This window comes from Mycteria americana, chromosome 4, assembly GCF_035582795.1.
Source record: "Mycteria americana isolate JAX WOST 10 ecotype Jacksonville Zoo and Gardens chromosome 4, USCA_MyAme_1.0, whole genome shotgun sequence".
Lineage (NCBI taxonomy): Eukaryota > Metazoa > Chordata > Aves > Ciconiiformes > Ciconiidae > Mycteria > Mycteria americana.
The window spans coordinates 50470672-50489117 of record NC_134368.1 but is presented as its reverse complement, the minus strand read 5'-3'; the positions used below and the strand labels follow the sequence as shown (position 1 = coordinate 50489117).

Sequence of the window (18446 nt, the reverse complement as noted above, 5' to 3'; positions counted from 1 at the left end):
GGTTAAAATATAAGGCAATTTGGATTGGTCTCTGGTTTTGTACTTCACAGCTGTCCAAAATATAGTATCTGCATGTTATGTTGTACTGGAGCATGTCAGTTTTAGCTGAGGCTGTGCTATGCATATGAATCTGATTGTTGGGTGACTGAAGAGATATTGTTAGAAGCTGGAAGGTTAAGGGACTGTTTTCTCTACTAATTTACCCTTAGCACAGAGTGTGTTATTCTGAGCCATACCATCTCCGTTTCTTTTTTAGTACTGCAGTGACTTTATAGACACGAATGTGCATAGCACTTAACTTTGAAGCAGAGTTCTTGGTATCTTCTGAGTACGTGGTGATGCCTGGAGAAATATGTGTAATACTTCAATTAAATGATTTTTCTGTTTCATGCCATAGATAATTATTAAAAGTAAGAAAGCAGGTGTTGATCTGGAACTTAACCCGCCCTGACTGTCAACTTGCAAATGTAGTTAATAGTCCCTGCAGTTTTTCAGGAGATGAGAAGTTGATGAAGAAAGGGGCGGGTTAAGATTGAAATACCTGTCCTCATTCACTCTGAATTATTGGCTTTTATCCATTGCACCCAGATTCTTTAATGTTATGTTCTAACATGTTTGGGATTTTTAAAAAATTTAATAGCTGGTTTTATGTAACACTACAACCTTGTTTAGGCCACATTCCAAAAGAAATGTTGGGAAAAAAATCATTTTACAAATGCATGCCTTACATAAACACTTCCGGTTTTTGTTTCTAAATTACAGGTGATAACCAAGCTGATTTAAAAGTCAGCTTTCATTATCTCATCCTCATGAATAAATTACTGAAATATGTGGGAGGAATTAATTTTCTATGTATGCTTTTATCAATTGTCCAGCTTATCTTCAATCCATCTTTTTATTGGGTGTCTTTTTTTTTTCTTTTTTAAAGACTAACAAGTAAGATTTGTTCCTACCCTACTGGCATAATTTGCCAAGTAACTTTGTGGCAGCAGGGTTGGCTTAAATGGTCACCAGTGCCTCCAGCTGCCTATTCCCACCCCGGTGCTGCAGTATCATAAGTATTTAGGTGATCATGAGTTAGACAGTGTCAGAGAACAGATTTGTCTGAGAATTAACTTTTCTTCCCAGGTTACTTTGAGCCACATGTCATCTCAGATCTGGGATTGTGCAAGGATGGGAGTGAACGGGTGGTGATGCAGACAGGGGAGACAGAGGGGCAACTGCTGAAAGTGTTTGAAGCAGTTCTGCTACTCAAAGTCAAACCACAGCCGTTATTCTCTTCCTCCTGAGAAATCCACTGATCTGCTCCAACCCTGTCTGTATAGTTCCACACTTATGATTCAAAGTGCTACTTCATGGGGACGTTTTCTGGATGTCTTAAAATATACATATTTCCAGTGGTTTATTACCTTTCTGGCATGAAAAGCTTTTTTATTGTGGTCTAGGGTCAACTTAGGAAGGAGTTGATTCTGTGATGTATATCGATTAATTTATCCACATGGTTTTTTGGGAAAAGTAGGGAGGAGGAATTAATCCCTTTATATGCTTAGTTGAAAGTGGCAGGGAAAATGGGAAGATAAGGCATGTGGAGGTTTCAAGGGACTCCAAAGTGGTCTGTCACTGTCCTGGGCTCTGTAACAGCTCCTAGGCTGGAACATGAATTTTGTAAGTTCCGAATATGTACATGACCTGTTGTGACTTCAGTTTTTCTGTCTGGTTTATGCCGTATATGTTTTTTGCTACAGTTTGCTATAAGACATCTAAAGGAGCTTGAACACCAGAAACGAGAATTACAAAAGGAGGGAAATGCTCTCATTGACTTTTTCTGTGAAGACAAAGAAACTATGAAGTTGGATGAATGTTTCCAGATATTTAGGGACTTCTGCATAAGATTCAACAAGGCTGTTAAGGTAAGAGCACTGAATGAGATTCTCATGCATTTGAAATAGATCACATGAATTAGGTTGTTTTTTCTGCTTAAGGGACATTTTATTTGGTGGTATTTGATATATTTGCTCAAATGGCTACAGCAAACTGCACTCTTGTAGGCATTCCTTGCCGGAAGCCAGGTGGGAAATGGTCATTCTGCCCAGCCCTGTGTGCAGTCCTGCTGCTCTGCATCTTCTGCTGCAGGCCGACTGGACCATAGAGGGGATATGTCAGGGTAGCCTGTCAGCCTGCTTGTGAGCAAGCTCCTTCTTTCTCTTTTGGTGAGGAGGTTGGTGATTGCTAAGCTGAGCAGTGAAACAGATTGTGCAGACGTCCTGACTAGTGCTCGCTGTTCGGGCCCTGGACTGGTAATGTTAGATCTCTGGAAAGGCCTTGAGATGTGGCACCACATTACATGGACATGCCAGCCTGAGTACTAGCTCAGGCTCTTTCCTGCGCTCCCTTACGTGACTAGACACACTTTGCCAAGTAAACTAAGGACTGTGTCTTCTATTTTGTTCTTTCAAATGCTTTTGTTGGTGAAAACTTAAGAAATTGAACAGGCCTACAGTACAAAGATACCTCATCCCCAGTGTGACCATTGATTTGCTAAGTACCCTGAATTGGTCCCAGATAATTCAAGAAGTATACTAAGATGAAGGAGCAGTATCGGCATTGGTTACAGTTTTGGTTCAGCAAAGTCTGCCTATTGTTACAAATATTTTTTACACCTTTATAAATAGCATGAATTAGATGGATCCACACATGATTTCTTTATTTTTCTTCCTTATGCAATCTGCATTTGACAGCACTTTGTATAAGAGCTTTAGTTCAGGAAAGAGAGAACAATCTTGATATAGAGCAAGCTGACAGGATGTTCAGCTAACATGCCTGTTGTACCATTAATTTACCTACCTTTTACCACCCAAGATAGCATGCAGTTATGCATGTGTGTGAACATTATACAAATATATAAAACCAAATGGGGGTAACTATTGCACACATTTTAGTGAGAGGTGACTTCATGCATACAAGTTCAGTTATGTGGGATTAGGGATTTAATTCATAGTCACACGTTACAAGTGGTTGTTGGATAGCTATTACTTTGAGGTCCAATGGGGGTCTTCCTTCCTCTCTCTAGAGTAGTAACACTCTAAAAATGACAAATTAGTCTCTTATTTGCAAATATTGAGGAGATTTGTTTACTAGGTATTTTGTGGGGATTAACCTCTGTCCCTAAAAAATTAACACAACAATTCAGAATAAAGGTTGCAGTTCTGACAAATGAATGTCACGTGCGGACAGCACAGCCAGCAGTCTAAAAAGATGGCTCATACCACAATGGCCATGTGCACATATTTCAAATGTTTAAACATTTTTTGCAATTTTTTAACATGTCTATGTGTGCTTAAAATAGATTTTTCATTTGAATAAAATCTCCTGAAACATGTTTTGGGTGAGGTTAAAATGTTCTGTGTCTAATATGGAATATGATAATAATATCTACAATTATTTTTAACCATTTCTCTTTACAATGGCATATTTAATGCTGAGCTTTAGCATTTGGCAAGAATCCATTCTGTAATTCCATACCTGTGACAGAAAGCTCCCTGCCACAGACATTTTTTCCTGAAATGCAAATTTTTTTCTTTTTCCTTTCTTAGCTGTTCAGGCTTCTTGAGTCTCTAATGCATCTTATCTTTCAGAGCCCAGTGTAGTCTTAAATCCACTTTAAGAGGTGTAGATTAACCCATTCATCAAAAAGAGCTTCAGCATTAGGCTTTTGCATACTGAAAGCTTTCAGGCAACTTTTTCTAGTTGTGCAGCTCTTCTGTTGTCACAACAATGGGAAGGTCAAACTAGACAGTGCTTCAGACAAATATAGGTGTGTGTTTTTTAAACTGTGTCATTGCTCAGAACAGATTTAACAACGTGCTGGAAAATTACGTAATTTTTGAATCCTCTGTCAAGACTAGCCTCCCCCTTCTTTCTTTTGCTACAGCTGTACTGGCTTTAGAAAACCAGGTTCTCCATTTCAGAAAATAACTTGGAAAGTTCAACCGGAGGTTCAGCTAGATTAAATCTGAAGCCTAGAGGTGACAGTTAAAATGTATATATTTGCAGTAATCCACTGCTAATGATTTTAGTAGCAAGGTGTTACTGTGTTGTCTTTCAAACACAAACTACCTCTTCCTATGGCTTCGTGAACCAAAACCCATCAGCCTAGCTGCCAGAATCTCCAGCCTGCCCTGGGCAACTTCTGTGCAATAGTTGCCAGTTTTTGAAGCCAACAGTGAATACGAGATCCAAAATTGGAATGGGGCATAGATTAATGGTCCTTGAGTGGTGTCAGTTGATGTCTAATTAATGATTGTGAGGCATTGTGTAAACTTTTCTATTTGCTTTCATATGCAATTAAGTAATGTCTTTTCACAAAATTTCCAATCGGTAATGTTTGAGTCAGAGGTAAGTAGCACCCTGCAGAAACTGCACTTGCTGAGGAACAGTTGCAATTGTAGTAAGGGAGGATGGAAGGAACACGTTGGCTGTGTGCTCGTTAGACAAGTTTGTCTTAAGATATGAATGTAGTGATCAGGTAGAGGTTTACTCACCTGATAAAACTGCCAACTTTAAACATAGTGGGGACTTGAAGCTCTCTATCTTATAGCAGGAACTCTTTGGCTGGACTTGGCATCCACTTGGGTTTGATAGGTCACGTTCTTGGTCTCTGTGGGGACTTGTGCATTTTTTTCTTATGCTGACTAGACTGGTGTGTTGCCAGCATTAGTTATGCAGGGAACTGCTCTCTATACGGTTAATGGTTGCAGGCTGTGGTTGCCATGGTGATTTTGTGTGTGTGTGTATGTATTGGGGGTTGGGGGAGGGTGATAACAGAGTAGGAGCTAACTTCGATGGGAAGAAATAAAGGGAAAGATAAAGGAGTGTGACTTGTTCTCATGCATAGGACACTGTCCTCTGAGACATGTATTTATGCTTTTCCTCATCAGGAAAATAGGGAACGAGAGATCCAGGAACTTCATAGTCTGCAAAGGCAAAAGGAGCTGGAGGAGAAGCGTCGATCCTGGGCAGCTGGAGAGCTTGGGAGCTTTGGGCGGAGCAGCAGTGAAAATGATGTGGAGTTGTTGGCCAAAAAAGGACTTGAAGAATTTCTTCCCTTCTTGCAGCAGAGACCTCAAAGCCCTTCGTACAGAAACCCCAATTCTAGACGCTCTCGACTTTCTTTGGGGATTACTGCAGACAGGGAGTTGCAGAGTTTCCTGGAAATCTCAAAAGACGAGGATCCAAACAAGTTTAACAGCCTTCCCCGTGCAAACACCCGACAAGCAAGACCAAACATAGCCTGGACTGAATCCAAAGAAACAAGAGATCTCAACTTAAATACCTTGCACTTACACCAACAGTCTGAAACCAAAGTTAAAAGTGGTGGCCTACTGCAGGTGCCTCCAGCTCAGCCCAGTCACTTCAGTGGCTCAACCGGTCCTGGTGCCCGTTACTCACAGAGAAGCACCGACTACAACATGCACGCTTCCAATATGTCCTGCGAGGAGTCCACAGATATAAATGCTCTGGCCCTTGCAATTGAGGAGCGTGAACTTGTTAAAGGATTACGTAAGTTTGATATTCAAGGAGCTAAGCCTGCAGAGGATACACCTGTAATATATTTAGAGGATGCTGGTGGAACAGACTTGGAGACCCTAGATGATCTAAGCTTTCATTCCCTTAGCACTGCCGATGACGACCTGCCTCCAGCTTGCAGAAGTTCCAGAGAGGCCCACAGCCATAAAGCCAAGGCAGCGGGTTGCAAGAGTGAAGCTTCAGAGCCCAGCAGCAGCAGCAGCCCCATGTCTATGGATACAAGTGCTTCAGGAAGTAGGGAAGATGGGCCAGTGTTCTACGTGTCAGATACGACGACTGATTGTTCTTTGACGTTGGACTCTGAAGAGGGAAATGATTTTAAATCAGCAGGCAATGAAATAAGAAGTGAGGCTGGCAAAGCACGCTCTTCTGGGAATGATGCTCAATACAAGGCTAGAACTTTCTTCTCAAATCTGAATTCTGCTTCTGCCAAGGATCTGTCTCTTCACACTTCCGCAAATGATAAGGATGATGCCAATAGCAAGCACGCCCTTCCTAAAGAAAAGCCCATAAAAAACAAAGACCCAGCAGGACCAAAGAGAAACTCTCTAAAAGATAGATCTCCAAGCTCCTCAAAATCCAGTGGCACTCGCCCTAGCCACACAGCTCCTTCCAGACCTGTAAGAACTTTGAATGCCTCTGAGAATGAAAGTATGAGGAAAGTGGTACCTATTTCTCGGTCAAACAGAGCACCAAGCAGCGTGAAAAAGCCGGAAGCCAAGCCGGCACTTCGTGAAACTAGTACAGTGGAAAGTCGGCTGTCTCGTCGCAGCTCTGTCCGAGGCACAACAGACACACTGCCAAGAAGTCCTTACAGGCATAGCATGTCGGTAGAAGAGCCGAGGTTACAAAGGGGCACTGTCACCTCGAGCAGTGCTTATTTTGAGAGGGACAGAGTCTCTCTCAAGAAGCCAAGCTCTAAACCTGTTAGGAGTAATGTCAAATCAAAGATAGACGAAACGAAGATGTGTCGCTCCAGTGTAAAACCCCAGACCCCTACAGACGATACCAAGGTTGCCACAGTCAGTGTTCCCAAAACACCATCTGCTGTCCCAAACTTTGCGAGGAATACAGTGGCTTCTTCTTCAAAGCGTGCAAAAGTGGATCTATCTAGCTCGTCCAAACCTCCAACCATCACAAGGTCTGTGTCCCAGAGGCTGCCTAAAGCGAAGCCAGCAGTGACCTCTGATGATCCGAGTCCAAAGGAGAACAGTGCGAGTACCTTAAAGAGAGCAAGTAGTGCCAGAGTGGTTGGAAGAAGTATCCTGCAGGGAGAAGCTGTCAGCACTAAAGTAGAGCCTGCACCAAAGGAGCAGGGAACAGTGGAAAAGGCCTCTCTTAAACTGAAAGATGCAAACCGGACCACAATTGGTAAAATATTGAAGCCGTTACTGAAATAAGGGAGAGGGGGTTTTTTGGATCTTGGAATGTGAACACTTGTTCAAGCACTGGATGTCTGTGTTGTGAAATTCCTTAAAACAGTAACATTGCCGATAAGCAACATCATGCGCTCATTAAAGTATGGCACACCGTTGGAAAAGGGCAAGTAGTTGTGTTCTGGTCTAAATCCTTTTTTATGAATTTGAATGTATTTGAAGCTACTGTGATGGAATGCAAGCGTAACAGCAAATCTTTGTGTATTTGTTATACAGAAGGTCACCAAAAGCCAAAAAGTTTTAAGAAGTTAAACTACAAGATGAAACGCTTTGTGACAGAAAACATGGATAAAGGCCAGTTTTTGTGTACACAAGATTCTTCCTAAGAGTCAAGCCTTTGTGCTGGTTGGTTCCGTATTCGATGTCAAAGTGAATCCTGTGGAACAGTACTGAAAATGAACTTAAGTGATTGTGCTTTCCGTTGCTTTCGATTCCTTGGATTCAGGAACTCTTTTTGCCTGTTGCGAAGTCCATTGCTGGCAATTGGACAGACTGGGAACTGCTGGCCAAAAAATAGTAAAACGAGACATTTGCTGTTTGTGGCTGTCTTTTAACCTCCCTGAAGATTTATAGCATGTTTTATGAATGTGTATGTGTGTCTGGAGAAGGCTTTCTGCTGGGCAGGAGGCTTATTCTCCAAGAATGTGGCAGCATTGTCTTGCATGCACAAGTAGATATGGCTGGTGCTGCATTGAGTAGCACGGCTGGAGGCTGTGCCTGTTGGAAGGGCCATCAGTAACCATTGGGATGATGACTACTCCTGACTCGTTTTGGTCACAAGCAAACTTGCCAGCTTTTGGTCATACAGAAGTGCCATATATTTGTGATACATATCAAGGATGTTTGCAGTTCAACTCTTGAAGGCTGCGATGTAGTGCCGAGCACTTTCTTACCATTCCATGTTTCCACTGGTTTATCTACTACCAAATTACTTGAATGTTGCAATGGCACTGAATGAGCCATTAGTTTCCCTGCCGCCGCCTCCTCCTCCTCCTCCTCTCCCTCTCCTTGTCAACATGAATATTTAGCATGAAACACAGAGCTTACGCATGACAATGTTTTTGTAGACTTCCTTGGTTGCTTCAAATGTGGTTTTTAATGTTTAAAGACTCTAAAGGACGAATTAAACTAGTATTTGATAAGCTTTTTACAAAATAAACACACCTCTCTTTTCCTGCAGATACAAATTTTAACTCCTGTCAGACTAAGGTACAGAGAATGAGGGAAAACTTGTTCAGCATGCTGTGCATCTTCCCAAGAGAAATATATGTAGGTGGGGAAACTGATAGCTGTTCTCCTAAGCATCTTATTTAAAGAGTTGCCTTTTTATTCACTTATGAATGAAGCCTCATTTAAGAATAAAATAAAAAATAAAAAGAAAATCTCTTCAGACAAGTGGCATTGACTTACTAGTGGTAGATGTGTTTGTCTGCTCTATCCCTCCGTGCTGGGAGAGCGTAATTCAATGAGAATGAGCCGTTTAATTGCTCGCATGCTTCTCATGGGCTAGTAGCAGGGACAGCTAGCTTTGTGTTTTGAATTTGGCAAGGGGCCTTTAGCTCTTCCCACGTACCAGCAAATCTCGATGCAGACATCATACCCAAACACCATAAAGTATTGCACAGGGCCTCTTGTTTGAGTCTGTCCCACAAGGAGAATTTATATAGCCCACTTTTTGGCAAGGGCGAATTTTTGCTTGAAATCCTGTAAGCTTTTTGGATGCTGCCTCCCTTGTGGGTTAGATACAAAAGCATCTCCCTTCTTATTTGTACCTGTGTGTATGTATGCACATCTGCAAGAGCAGATGATTGACTTTTTTCCTTTTTTAAAAAAAAAACAACAAAAAATTTTATTGGTAGCAAGCTTGAAAAATAATTTAAATGTGTTTGGAATATGTAAATAAATTTCTATAAACCTGTGTAAAAGAAAACTGAATGTATTTAATGGAACATTTATACATTTCGGAGTAACTCGGTAGTTTAATAAAGTTCCCATTTACTGGGTATGAGTTTTGTACTTTCTCCTTCCTGTTATACTCTTGGCTTTGGTCCTGGAGATCTCGAGCAACTGGAGTCTGGGTGTAGGTGACTGTGGGAAAGTCCCAAAAGGAAGGACTTGACAGCAGAAATCCTGGCGTTTAAAATGCTAGGGTTGCTTTTATACCACGACAAGCAATTTCACTTCAGTTTCTGAACGTTTCTGAGGCGGGACTTTCTGCACAGGTTTGGGTATAACATGGAAGGCATTAAATGGTAGATGCAGCACTTTGTGTACACATTGTACATTGTGGCCAAGACAAAGACAAATGTTCATGGCACTAACAAGTCTGGATCTGTCGCTGTCGTCATGCCTTTCAGCTTAGCACACTTTATTGAGAAATCCTGGTTTACAACTCCCAGGACTTTGGAAAGAAAGAATAGCCTGTTTTGCAGGAGCAGGTGGTGACTTTTACATTGCAATTCTGAATTTTTACATTTCGTCCCATTCTCCCATTATTTTTCCTTCTTTACTCTGCATACAAAAGAACATCTATGCAGCAGAAAAAAAGCGAAGGCCAGCCAGCCTCCTTGTCCTCGGGGAGCACTTCCTCCCCTCTGCTATGGAAATGATTTTTGGACTGGAATTGCTGCTATTTGCAAACTTGTTTAGCCCCTGACTTTTCTCGTTTGGTGAGTGTGTCTCTCCCTGTACGGAGTGGCAAGCACCTGCTGTCTGCCAGTGCTGAGTGATGGCTGCTGGTGGAATCTACGTGGGAAAGCCCTTCACCATCAAAAGGTGTGTCTCAAAAGTTTATGCTTTTTTTGAAACTTCGTTTTTATTTCAAAAGGGTTTATAATTACCAATTCATTATTTAAACTACCAGCTGTCAGAGACAGCGATGCCCTGTAGGTTTAATTTCCCATCTCATGCAATTTTCCCAAACGCTAAGAGGCCACGGGGCTAGCCCGGTTGCAGGCGGTTTTCAAGAAAGAACCGAGACCTTTTCTCCAGCTTTGTGCTGCGGAGTGGCCGACGCTTCTGACTGTGATCTCTCTCCTCTGGGGGCTGTTGAGGTGGCAGGGAAGTGGGGGAGCCCAGGGGACCGTGAGGGGATCTGGAGCTGTGGAGCTGGTGGAGACCGAGAGATAGGGGAAGGAGCTGTGGGAGTAAGAGGTGCTGATTCATACTTAGAGGAATTTAATATTCACATCTCTTGTGGGAACTGCATACAAATGAGGGGCTCAGTGCATCCCTCATTACAACAGCTCATTAAATTATCAAGAAAGACAGAAAGAGTTCCCATCACACCTCCCACAGTGTACAAGTCCGGACTATGTCATTCAAAATAACCCATCGGTATCTTTCTAATCTTAGGGTATGTCTGCGTGGACGGATGCAGACAGCCACACGTTGGCTCCGACCTAACCAGACACGAGCCAGCTCCAGGCCGGAGGCGTACGGCGCGTTAGCTTGGCGCTGACCCCAGGCTCGTATACCGCGGCTGTAATTGCATACCCTCAGCCGGGCTCGCTGCCTCCAGCTCGGTGCGTGCCGGCGGGGCCATGCCGCTCCAGCAGCACCGCAGCAGAGCCCCGGCTGTCCGCCCGCAGGAAGACCTGCCCTCCGAAAGCCATCGCTGCTGCTGCTACACGTGAGAACGTAATCCCCGCGAGAGAGGCCCAGCTAAACACGGCTCCTTTCAGATTTGGCTGCTCGATGTTTTCCATTAACTTGATACATGCTGTTTACATCCTACTGCCGCCAGTGCCAGAGATAACTGCCTTGGGAACAGCTCCCTGCAGGTATTGTTAACAGCTGCTGAAAACAAAGGAGTTTGTTTTAGCCACGTCACTATCTAAATAGCCAGAAATACGTTACTTTTTTATTACTCATAAGCCAATATTAAAAAATCTGTGGTGTTCTCCTGGCGGAAAGATGCATTCTGGAAATCTTGCATGTTGTTAAAGCTGCCGGCTGAGCAAATATCCTTGCAACTGTAAAAGAAAGTGACACTGAGGTGAAGGACGTGTGAAGGTTCTTGTTGCAAGAAAGCCTGTTTCTCTTCCCAATGTGTGATCCCCACCAGCAGCATCAACTACTTGCACTTAGAGAAAATTGTTTCCAGCCAGCAGTTGTTCCTTGCCATATAGTTGGTCTCTGTGTCTTCTCAGGCTGAAGGCTGAGGTTGCAGGATATGCACTGCCTCAGCTAGCAACTTGCTCGGGTTAAAAACAAAAGAAAAGAAAAATCCTCATTAACCTCCAGCTGCTGATGTCCTTCCTTTTAGCACCGAATGACTGGGGAGCACGGAGGGGACGTTAGCACATTGACTTTAGCGGTGGTGGTTAGGGTGAGGTTTGCAGTGGCCGAGCAAACGCTCAGCGAGGGTGGCCTCGTCTGCACGGAGGGGAGAGAGTTACACGCGTTTCTGAGACCGTTCACCCCATCGGAAGCAGAGGCCCTGGACAGACTCCCTTTGAACAGAGATGCATGTCTTCTGCTTTTGATCAGGTCAGAACAATAGCTCCTTTTTTATCTTATTCCATCCTTATTTACGGGGAAGAGGAGGAAAAAAAAAAGTAAAAAACTTTGGTGCCTCCTCTTGGGTCAAGTGGAGGAAAGATATGAACTCTACCTACCTTTTTTTTTAAAAAACAACAAAACAAAACAATGGGACTTTGATAAATAGAGCTGGTAGCTTCCAATAACTCTCTGCTGCACAGGGGCACCAGATATTTTCAGTGGCTGCAGTGATCCAGGAGCAAAATAGGCATAAAAGCAAGAAGTCTGTTTAGCTCCAGAGCACATCCAAGTGACTGTTTCCTCTTTACTTTGAAATATAAATCTTAGCAACTGAACACGGATGACGTTCATTGGGACACCCAAAAGGAGCTGGCTAGAAAATATTTGATTCCACTTCTGAATTTACAATGAATTTTATTTCCCATTAGTCTTCATTTCATCATCACTAGAAGTAAGAAAGCTACCTCCAAAAGAGAGCAGTAAAGCAGGGCTGACGGGTGCAAACCCACCACCCACAGCTGCACCATTTGCCTGGTGCGTACTCCTCACGGTCCTTTTCTGTAGGGTTCGGGAAACAAATGAATTGACTGCTTGCGTGCACTTTTGATGGTTTCTTCAAAAGCGTAAGATTTGACATCTCTCTGGTGGGCTAGCACAAGTTCTGGGAAGGAACCGTCTATATTTCTAAGGTGGACACCTGCGCAATAGGGGTTTTGAATTACTGAAGCCCAGTAACTGATGTGCTGCCTATGGAAATGAGGGAAACGTGCATAAGGGGAAATGTGATGACGACAAATGGATAGGCACAACCGGAGACAAGTTTTCAAAAACCATATGGGTCCTTTTCTCCCTATCATTAGCATCCTCATGCTTCCCTGGGTGTCTGCTGTTTCTGGCAAGTGCAGGTTTAAACCACAGTCTCCAGGAGAAAGGGGGACTCCCCGGTGCCTGACTCCGCTGAATCACCGCAGAAAGCATTTGACTGAGAACTGCTGGAGTCGCTTGAGTTCTGGGGCTGAAAATATGACACGTTGCTGGCTTCGTGGTTTGGTTTCTGGTGTTTCTCACGCAGCATTTTAAACTGATTCAGACGTATTCCCCATGCAAATCTTTAATCTCCTTTTTTAGGATGAAAAATGGGTGTAAATGTGGTTTTGATTTTTCCCCACCCTTTTACAGCTGTATTTGCCCCTTTATGTCCCACGACCGCTTCCTCCCACTCCTATTTCCTCTATTATAATTTTCCATCCTCCTCTATTAAATTTTCCAACCTCCGCTAGTAACTCATCCTTCTTCTTTATCTTCTTTTCACATGGCAGGCTTTCTGTGCTATTCCGCTCACTTCATCCTGCTTTCTCTCCGTTTCTCCACTCCAGTGGCCGTTTTGCTCCATCGCTTGCTTTCTTCTTTCTGCCAATGCCCCAAACGTCTGTCTGCAAAATCTGCAAGCTGAGACTTTTCTCTGCCAGCTTCCAGTAAGATGTGGGAATAGAGCAACAAAATCGACTCAGTTTTTAAGGTTTACACGTCTGTATTGCGCAGCTTTGCCTCGTCACGGCGAGCGAGGAGGAGGCTATTACCGAGCAGAAGTGCATCTTTGCGTCTTTTCTATACGAACGTCGCTCACCTCCTACGCCGAGCAGCCTACAAGGGGGCAGGAGGGGGAGCTGAGGAGCTGAGTGATGGGGTGATTTTGCAGAGGTGGGTGAGGAAAGTCTGTTCAAATAAAGGTGTGAGTAATTTAGCTTTGTGGTTCGAGCCTAAAAAGCCCTAATGAAAGACTGTCGACGACAGCTTAAAAAGCTGTTTGATGAAGTGATTCCTAACTCCTCCCATAATCTTGGGACCACAAGTAAATAGGTTTGTGCAGTCAGTTCGGTGCTGTTTCCCTGTGCATCAGAGCAAAATAATTGTCTTGTCGTTTCTAAAATTAGCACATAGCTTTTCATGGTACGGGTTAAGGCTCCAGTAGATTTTGGTTTTCTCTCACAGAGTAAGGACCAAGACCTTTCTACAACAAGAGATAGCACTCGGAAGTCCAAGATGGCTCTTGGAGAATATCTACTCAATTTTCCTTCTGCTGGAAGTGACTAATCACTGCATAAAATGGAGAGCGCTTGGAACGCGTGCATAGTGCATTTATATAGGGTATGTACGGTTTGTGGCTGCGAGTACTTGGTACTCACACGTGCTCTTTCTAAAAAGAACTGAATCCTGTTTAAGACGGTCTTTCCTCCCAGGAGGTTATAGCCTCAGCCATTGAATAGCTGAGCTGAGAAGACACCTCTGGAGGTCACCCAGCCCAGCCTCCTGCTCCAAGAAGGGGTAACTTCACACGTGGGTCACTTTGCTGAGGGCCGCAGGGTGTTGTTCTTGGCACAAAGTGGTTATAAGAGGGAGGTATATGATTTTGCTACTGAAATAGGGGTGCTGAAGATGGGAAAACATTAAGGAAAACACTAGTCTTCTGTAGGCTATGGCTTGAAAAATGTTTGCCACCTAGTCCAAGGAATATATTGCAATTTTTAATGCTAGTCTGCCTTAGGTGGCTGATGGTGATGTGAAGTCAGTAAAGCAAGTAAAGGCAGGAGTTGGGAAAGAAATCTGAGGAAAACCCAGAAAGCAGAAGGGAACCTGCGGGGTGCAAGAAAGAAATAAGTTTGTGGCTTAAGAGGAATCAGAGGAAAAAACCACTGGAAGTTGCAGAAGCTTGTGGGAAAGGGTGGACAGTTGCACTTTGGATGAAGAGAGAAGAGGAGATGTGAGAGATGTTCGGTAGCCGGGTCCGGGGCTGTTAACCTGAGCACAGGCGAATGTGGGCAGCTGCTGGCAGCGCCGTAATCGATCCACGGGAAAGGAAGGAAGGGCCTTTGTGAGCTCGGCAAGTCCGTCTCTCCATCCCAAGACAACGTTAGCTCGAGCTCAACCCTTCCCAGCAGATGTTTGCTTACCCTGTTCTTAAAGGGCTTAAGGGCCAAACAGGATAGTAAGTTACAGCAAGCATTCCTGACGACTAGCTTGTGTCCTCCAGGATGGGATGCCTGTTTATGCGTACAGAACTAAGCAGCAAGTCTCCTGATAAATGTGACACTTCTGATGCGTGTCTTTTCTTGCAAGGTGGCTTTTCGAATGAAATCAGCACCCCCACACTTATGACAGAGCCGCTATGGTCATCCCAAGTAATACAAATGCCCCTATAGAGTGTGTAAAGCAGCAGCTAACTGGTAAGCCTAGAAATCTAGTGAATATTTTTTCATTGCAGAAAATACCGCCTGTGTTGCTCTGAAGGATTCGATGCAATCTGTTGCCAGAGACTTCTAACTCAACTGGATGGAGCGTGGGCTGGATCATGTGGCAGCTCCTGCTGGTGCTTTTAGTGGCTGCTGCAATACGTGAGAACAGTTCATACCCCGGTGGAGATGGTCCCAGATCAGAGCTCATGCTCTGAAGGACCTCATATTGAGTAAGGCAGCAAGGAGATGGCTATAGGGAAAATGTGAACGGTCAAGCCAAATCTTGCCCCCTGCCCTCCCCCTGAGTACCTTGCAGTAGGAGCGTAACCAATTCTCACTGACCACTTGCATCCACTAAACAAAATAACCAGCCAAAACCAGACCCCTGCAGGACAATTTACAGATGGGTTTCTCGCTGAGGCTACAGCACAGAGGCAGGGATGAGTGGCTGGGAGTGGGGTGTTAGGAGGGGGAACTCTTTAAACTGCTGTGAGAAATAGCCCAAAAATCATGGGCTGCTCAGCAAGCGGAGGAGCGATGCCACCGGGCACAGCCCTGTGCCCCCGGGGTCCCACAGCCGTGGTGCCCCCAGCCCGCACAAAGACGGTATCGGAAATAACGTGAAATGTGGCACAGGCAACCCACGGGAGGAGGGCATGTAGAAATACAGCAGGAGACGCTTTGTAGTTGTCGAAACAACCAACACTGTTATACAAGACTATGAAGCAGAAATTGGCGAGAACGTGTAGCTTGATAATTCAGCACGAATTGGCCAAGTGGGTCTGTGACTAGTCACAGAGGTCCATTGTACGATCGAGTCTAACCTCTTGTTTAATGAAAATACTTCTCTGAATAAGTCTCATTGAAACTACAGTAAATATCTTTGAATAACCTCTCCAGCCTTAATAGACAACATTTTATATGACAGAGAAGTCACCCCAACCTTTGGTAAATAGTTTGAACAGATAATCAAGCTCTCTGTTTAAAACTGTCATAGTATTTCTAGCACAAATTAATCGGGGTGGAGTGTCTAATTGCTGGTAACTGGATCTGTTACAATGCTGTGTGCCAAACTGGCAAGCTCTTATTATCGGATTTCTGCTTCTCGGATTAAGCCTTTGCAGGAAAGGAGCTGTGATTTCCCCCGGTGAAGACCCGCGGCGGCTGTGGGGCCAGCCCACGCTCCAGGGGCAGCGCGGCGTGCTGAAATGCATGGGAAAGGGCGTCCCAGTGTGCTCCCGCTGCCGGGCTGAGGCGGGGGGACCTCGTTCTCAGGGGGGCACAGTGGCTTTTGTCGGCGGCGGCGGCAGTTTTCCCGCTCGCAGGCGCTGGCTCTCGGCCTCTGGCCGGTCCCCCCGTGGCTACGCGCGGCCGGAGGCTGCCCTGGGAGAGCGGCTCTGGCCGGCAGGCTGCCGCCTGCCCGCTGGCCTCGGGAGAGACCCCCAGGAACTACTTAGAAACCTGTTCAGCAGAGTTTATTTGGACACGGGGTGGAAGCTGTGGAAGGTCGGACCTGTGTTTGCTGCAGTGGTTTCCCAAAACCAGTCTTGGTAACCCAAGTTTAGTCTCTGTCACATTAAAAACGTGGCTAACAAAAGGGACTTGTTTCAGAACTACACGATGGTTGCGTTCACATGTTTATTTTTAACTGGGCATCCACCCTCTGGCCAATTACAGAGCCCACATGCTGCTGTCTTTGGTCAGACCTGTTGTACTCGCTGTTCCTTTCTCCCGAACGGGGACAACGTGGACACTGATAAACCCTATCGACTTGCCCATTTGTTGTCTTCTGCAGCTGGCCCGCAGCTCTCTGGCCTTGTCCTGCTGTCCCTTAAGCTAGAAATATGCATCTTTTAGCAAACCTCTCGCCCTCCCCCCTTGGGACTGGGTTGAGCATTCTGTAATTAAGGAGACAGTGGTAACATCTAATGATTCATTTACTGACATCCTTTGAAAAGGGAGCTTTGACTCTGTTCCCTCTTCTCCTGAGTTTCCTTCCCTCCTTCCCTTAGGCTAAGGCTGACGAGGAGCCTGGAGCTACTCTGCAGATTAGATGGTGGCTATGCCACCTGCTCCTCAATTGACCATTTTTTGACTGTGTTGACCATTTTCTCTATTTTAAGGCTGCCTTTTAGAAAGAGGGGACTCCTCTTTATTTCTTTTCCTTTTTGTCCCAATCTTTTTCCTTCTTTGAGCCTACGTGAGCTGTGCTGCTCCCTGATCGCTCCTGTTTGCTGTGCCACGAAGTGAAACGTCTCTGTCGAGCGCAACACCTTTGCTGCAGTGCCTCGAGGGGACTATAAAACAGATGGCCTCGTTCCGGGTCATTTTTCTTTATTGATGTTATTGCGGAGCCCCGTGCTATGGCAACCGAAGGAGTTGCACTCTTTGGAGCTGGAGCGGGGCGGAGGGAGGAAGGACTCTGAAGTTGCTGTTTGGGACCAGCCCTGCTCCCGCAGCCGCAGCTCGGCCAGCGCCCCGCCAGCTCGCTGCGGCACGGGTGTTTACCCAGCGCGGCGGTGAGTCATGGGTGCCATGCTCCACCAAAGCCACCTCCGGCAGCTTCCCCGTGAATCACTGCAGCCTGAGAAGACTTGCAGCAATTCCTGGGCCACCAGAAGGATGATCTCATTGCCTGCTGAGGGCAATAAGGATAAAGTCACGTGGAGCTCTGCTCTTGGAGCCAGGGAAAATGGCATCCCAGCAAGGAGCTTGCAGGTGACCTAACCGGGCATGTGATTCAGTGTTACGGGACCAAACAGGGCAAAGATCCTTCTTGCAGGGAAAGAAGGAAGAGACTGCAAGATATATACAAATAATTTGAGGTGGCTTTCATAACAAAACCTGTGAGGCAAAGAGGAACGATATGGCACGGGGTCCACAAAGGACTTAGTTTTAAGTACTTCTCTGTGCATCTCCTGTTTTCGTTTACTTTTATGATTCTCCAAGTGGTATTGCCTATCCTGGGTGATCACGATGTGAAGTCTGATGATGTAATCTTTGCATACCGTGTCCTGCCCCAGGAGCTGAGTTACTGCAACACTGGTTCAAACTCACTCACCAAACCCAGCTGAAGGATTTACTCAAGTTTAACTCCAGCTGAAATCAAGTGCTTTTGCCTCTTCTAAAAAATTAATTCATGGCAGTTTTCCATTTCCGTTGGATTTGTCACTATTTCAAAGAGGTTGGCGATTTCTGAGCAGGCATCAAGTGGTCTTTTCTGATTTCAAATGTAAAAAATAATAACCCTGTGCTCCTTCTCCTAAGGCAAACCTTGAAATGCTACGAAAAGTGCTAGTTATTTATTTAAAATGTGTGGTCTTGTAAAATCAAGACCAGTGCAGAAAATCGGTAGATTTTTTTTTGTCATCTTGAAATTGTACAAGGCTGAGAATTTTACAGAAATTAAAAATCAACTCAGGTTCTGTCAAGAAAGGCTGGTGAGGTGGATTTGATGAAGATGGAATTTGTGTCCGTGACAGTGAAGCACCTTGAAGCTGCTCCTTGCCTCCGTTGCTGGCAGCCGGAGCTCAGACCTTAGGAGAAAGAGGAGGAAACTTCATCACAGAGATCCCTGGGGTTTCAAGGTGCCGCATCTGCTGGTTCTGAAGCGCGCGCCCGGGCTGTGGGAAGCCAGCCGGCTGCGGCAAGGAGCGGTCAGCGGGGACCAACTCCCGCACGTGCTTGC

At 45.0% G+C, this 18446-nt stretch overlaps 1 protein-coding gene across 2 annotated transcripts in view; it reads left to right on the top strand.

Moving 5' to 3' along the window:
• Nucleotides 1-9010, top strand: part of FHDC1 (FH2 domain containing 1) — a 37673-nt gene extending 28663 nt beyond the window's left edge. For both annotated transcript variants that reach the window (XM_075500446.1, XM_075500447.1), the window contains exons 11-12: nt 1746-1910; nt 4938-9010. In XM_075500446.1, the coding sequence (XP_075356561.1) occupies nt 1746-1910; nt 4938-6986 (2214 nt within the window). In that variant the 3' untranslated portion in view covers nt 6987-9010. The remainder of the gene's footprint in view (nt 1-1745; nt 1911-4937) is intronic.
• The last annotated feature ends 9436 nt before the right edge of the window (nt 9011-18446 follow it).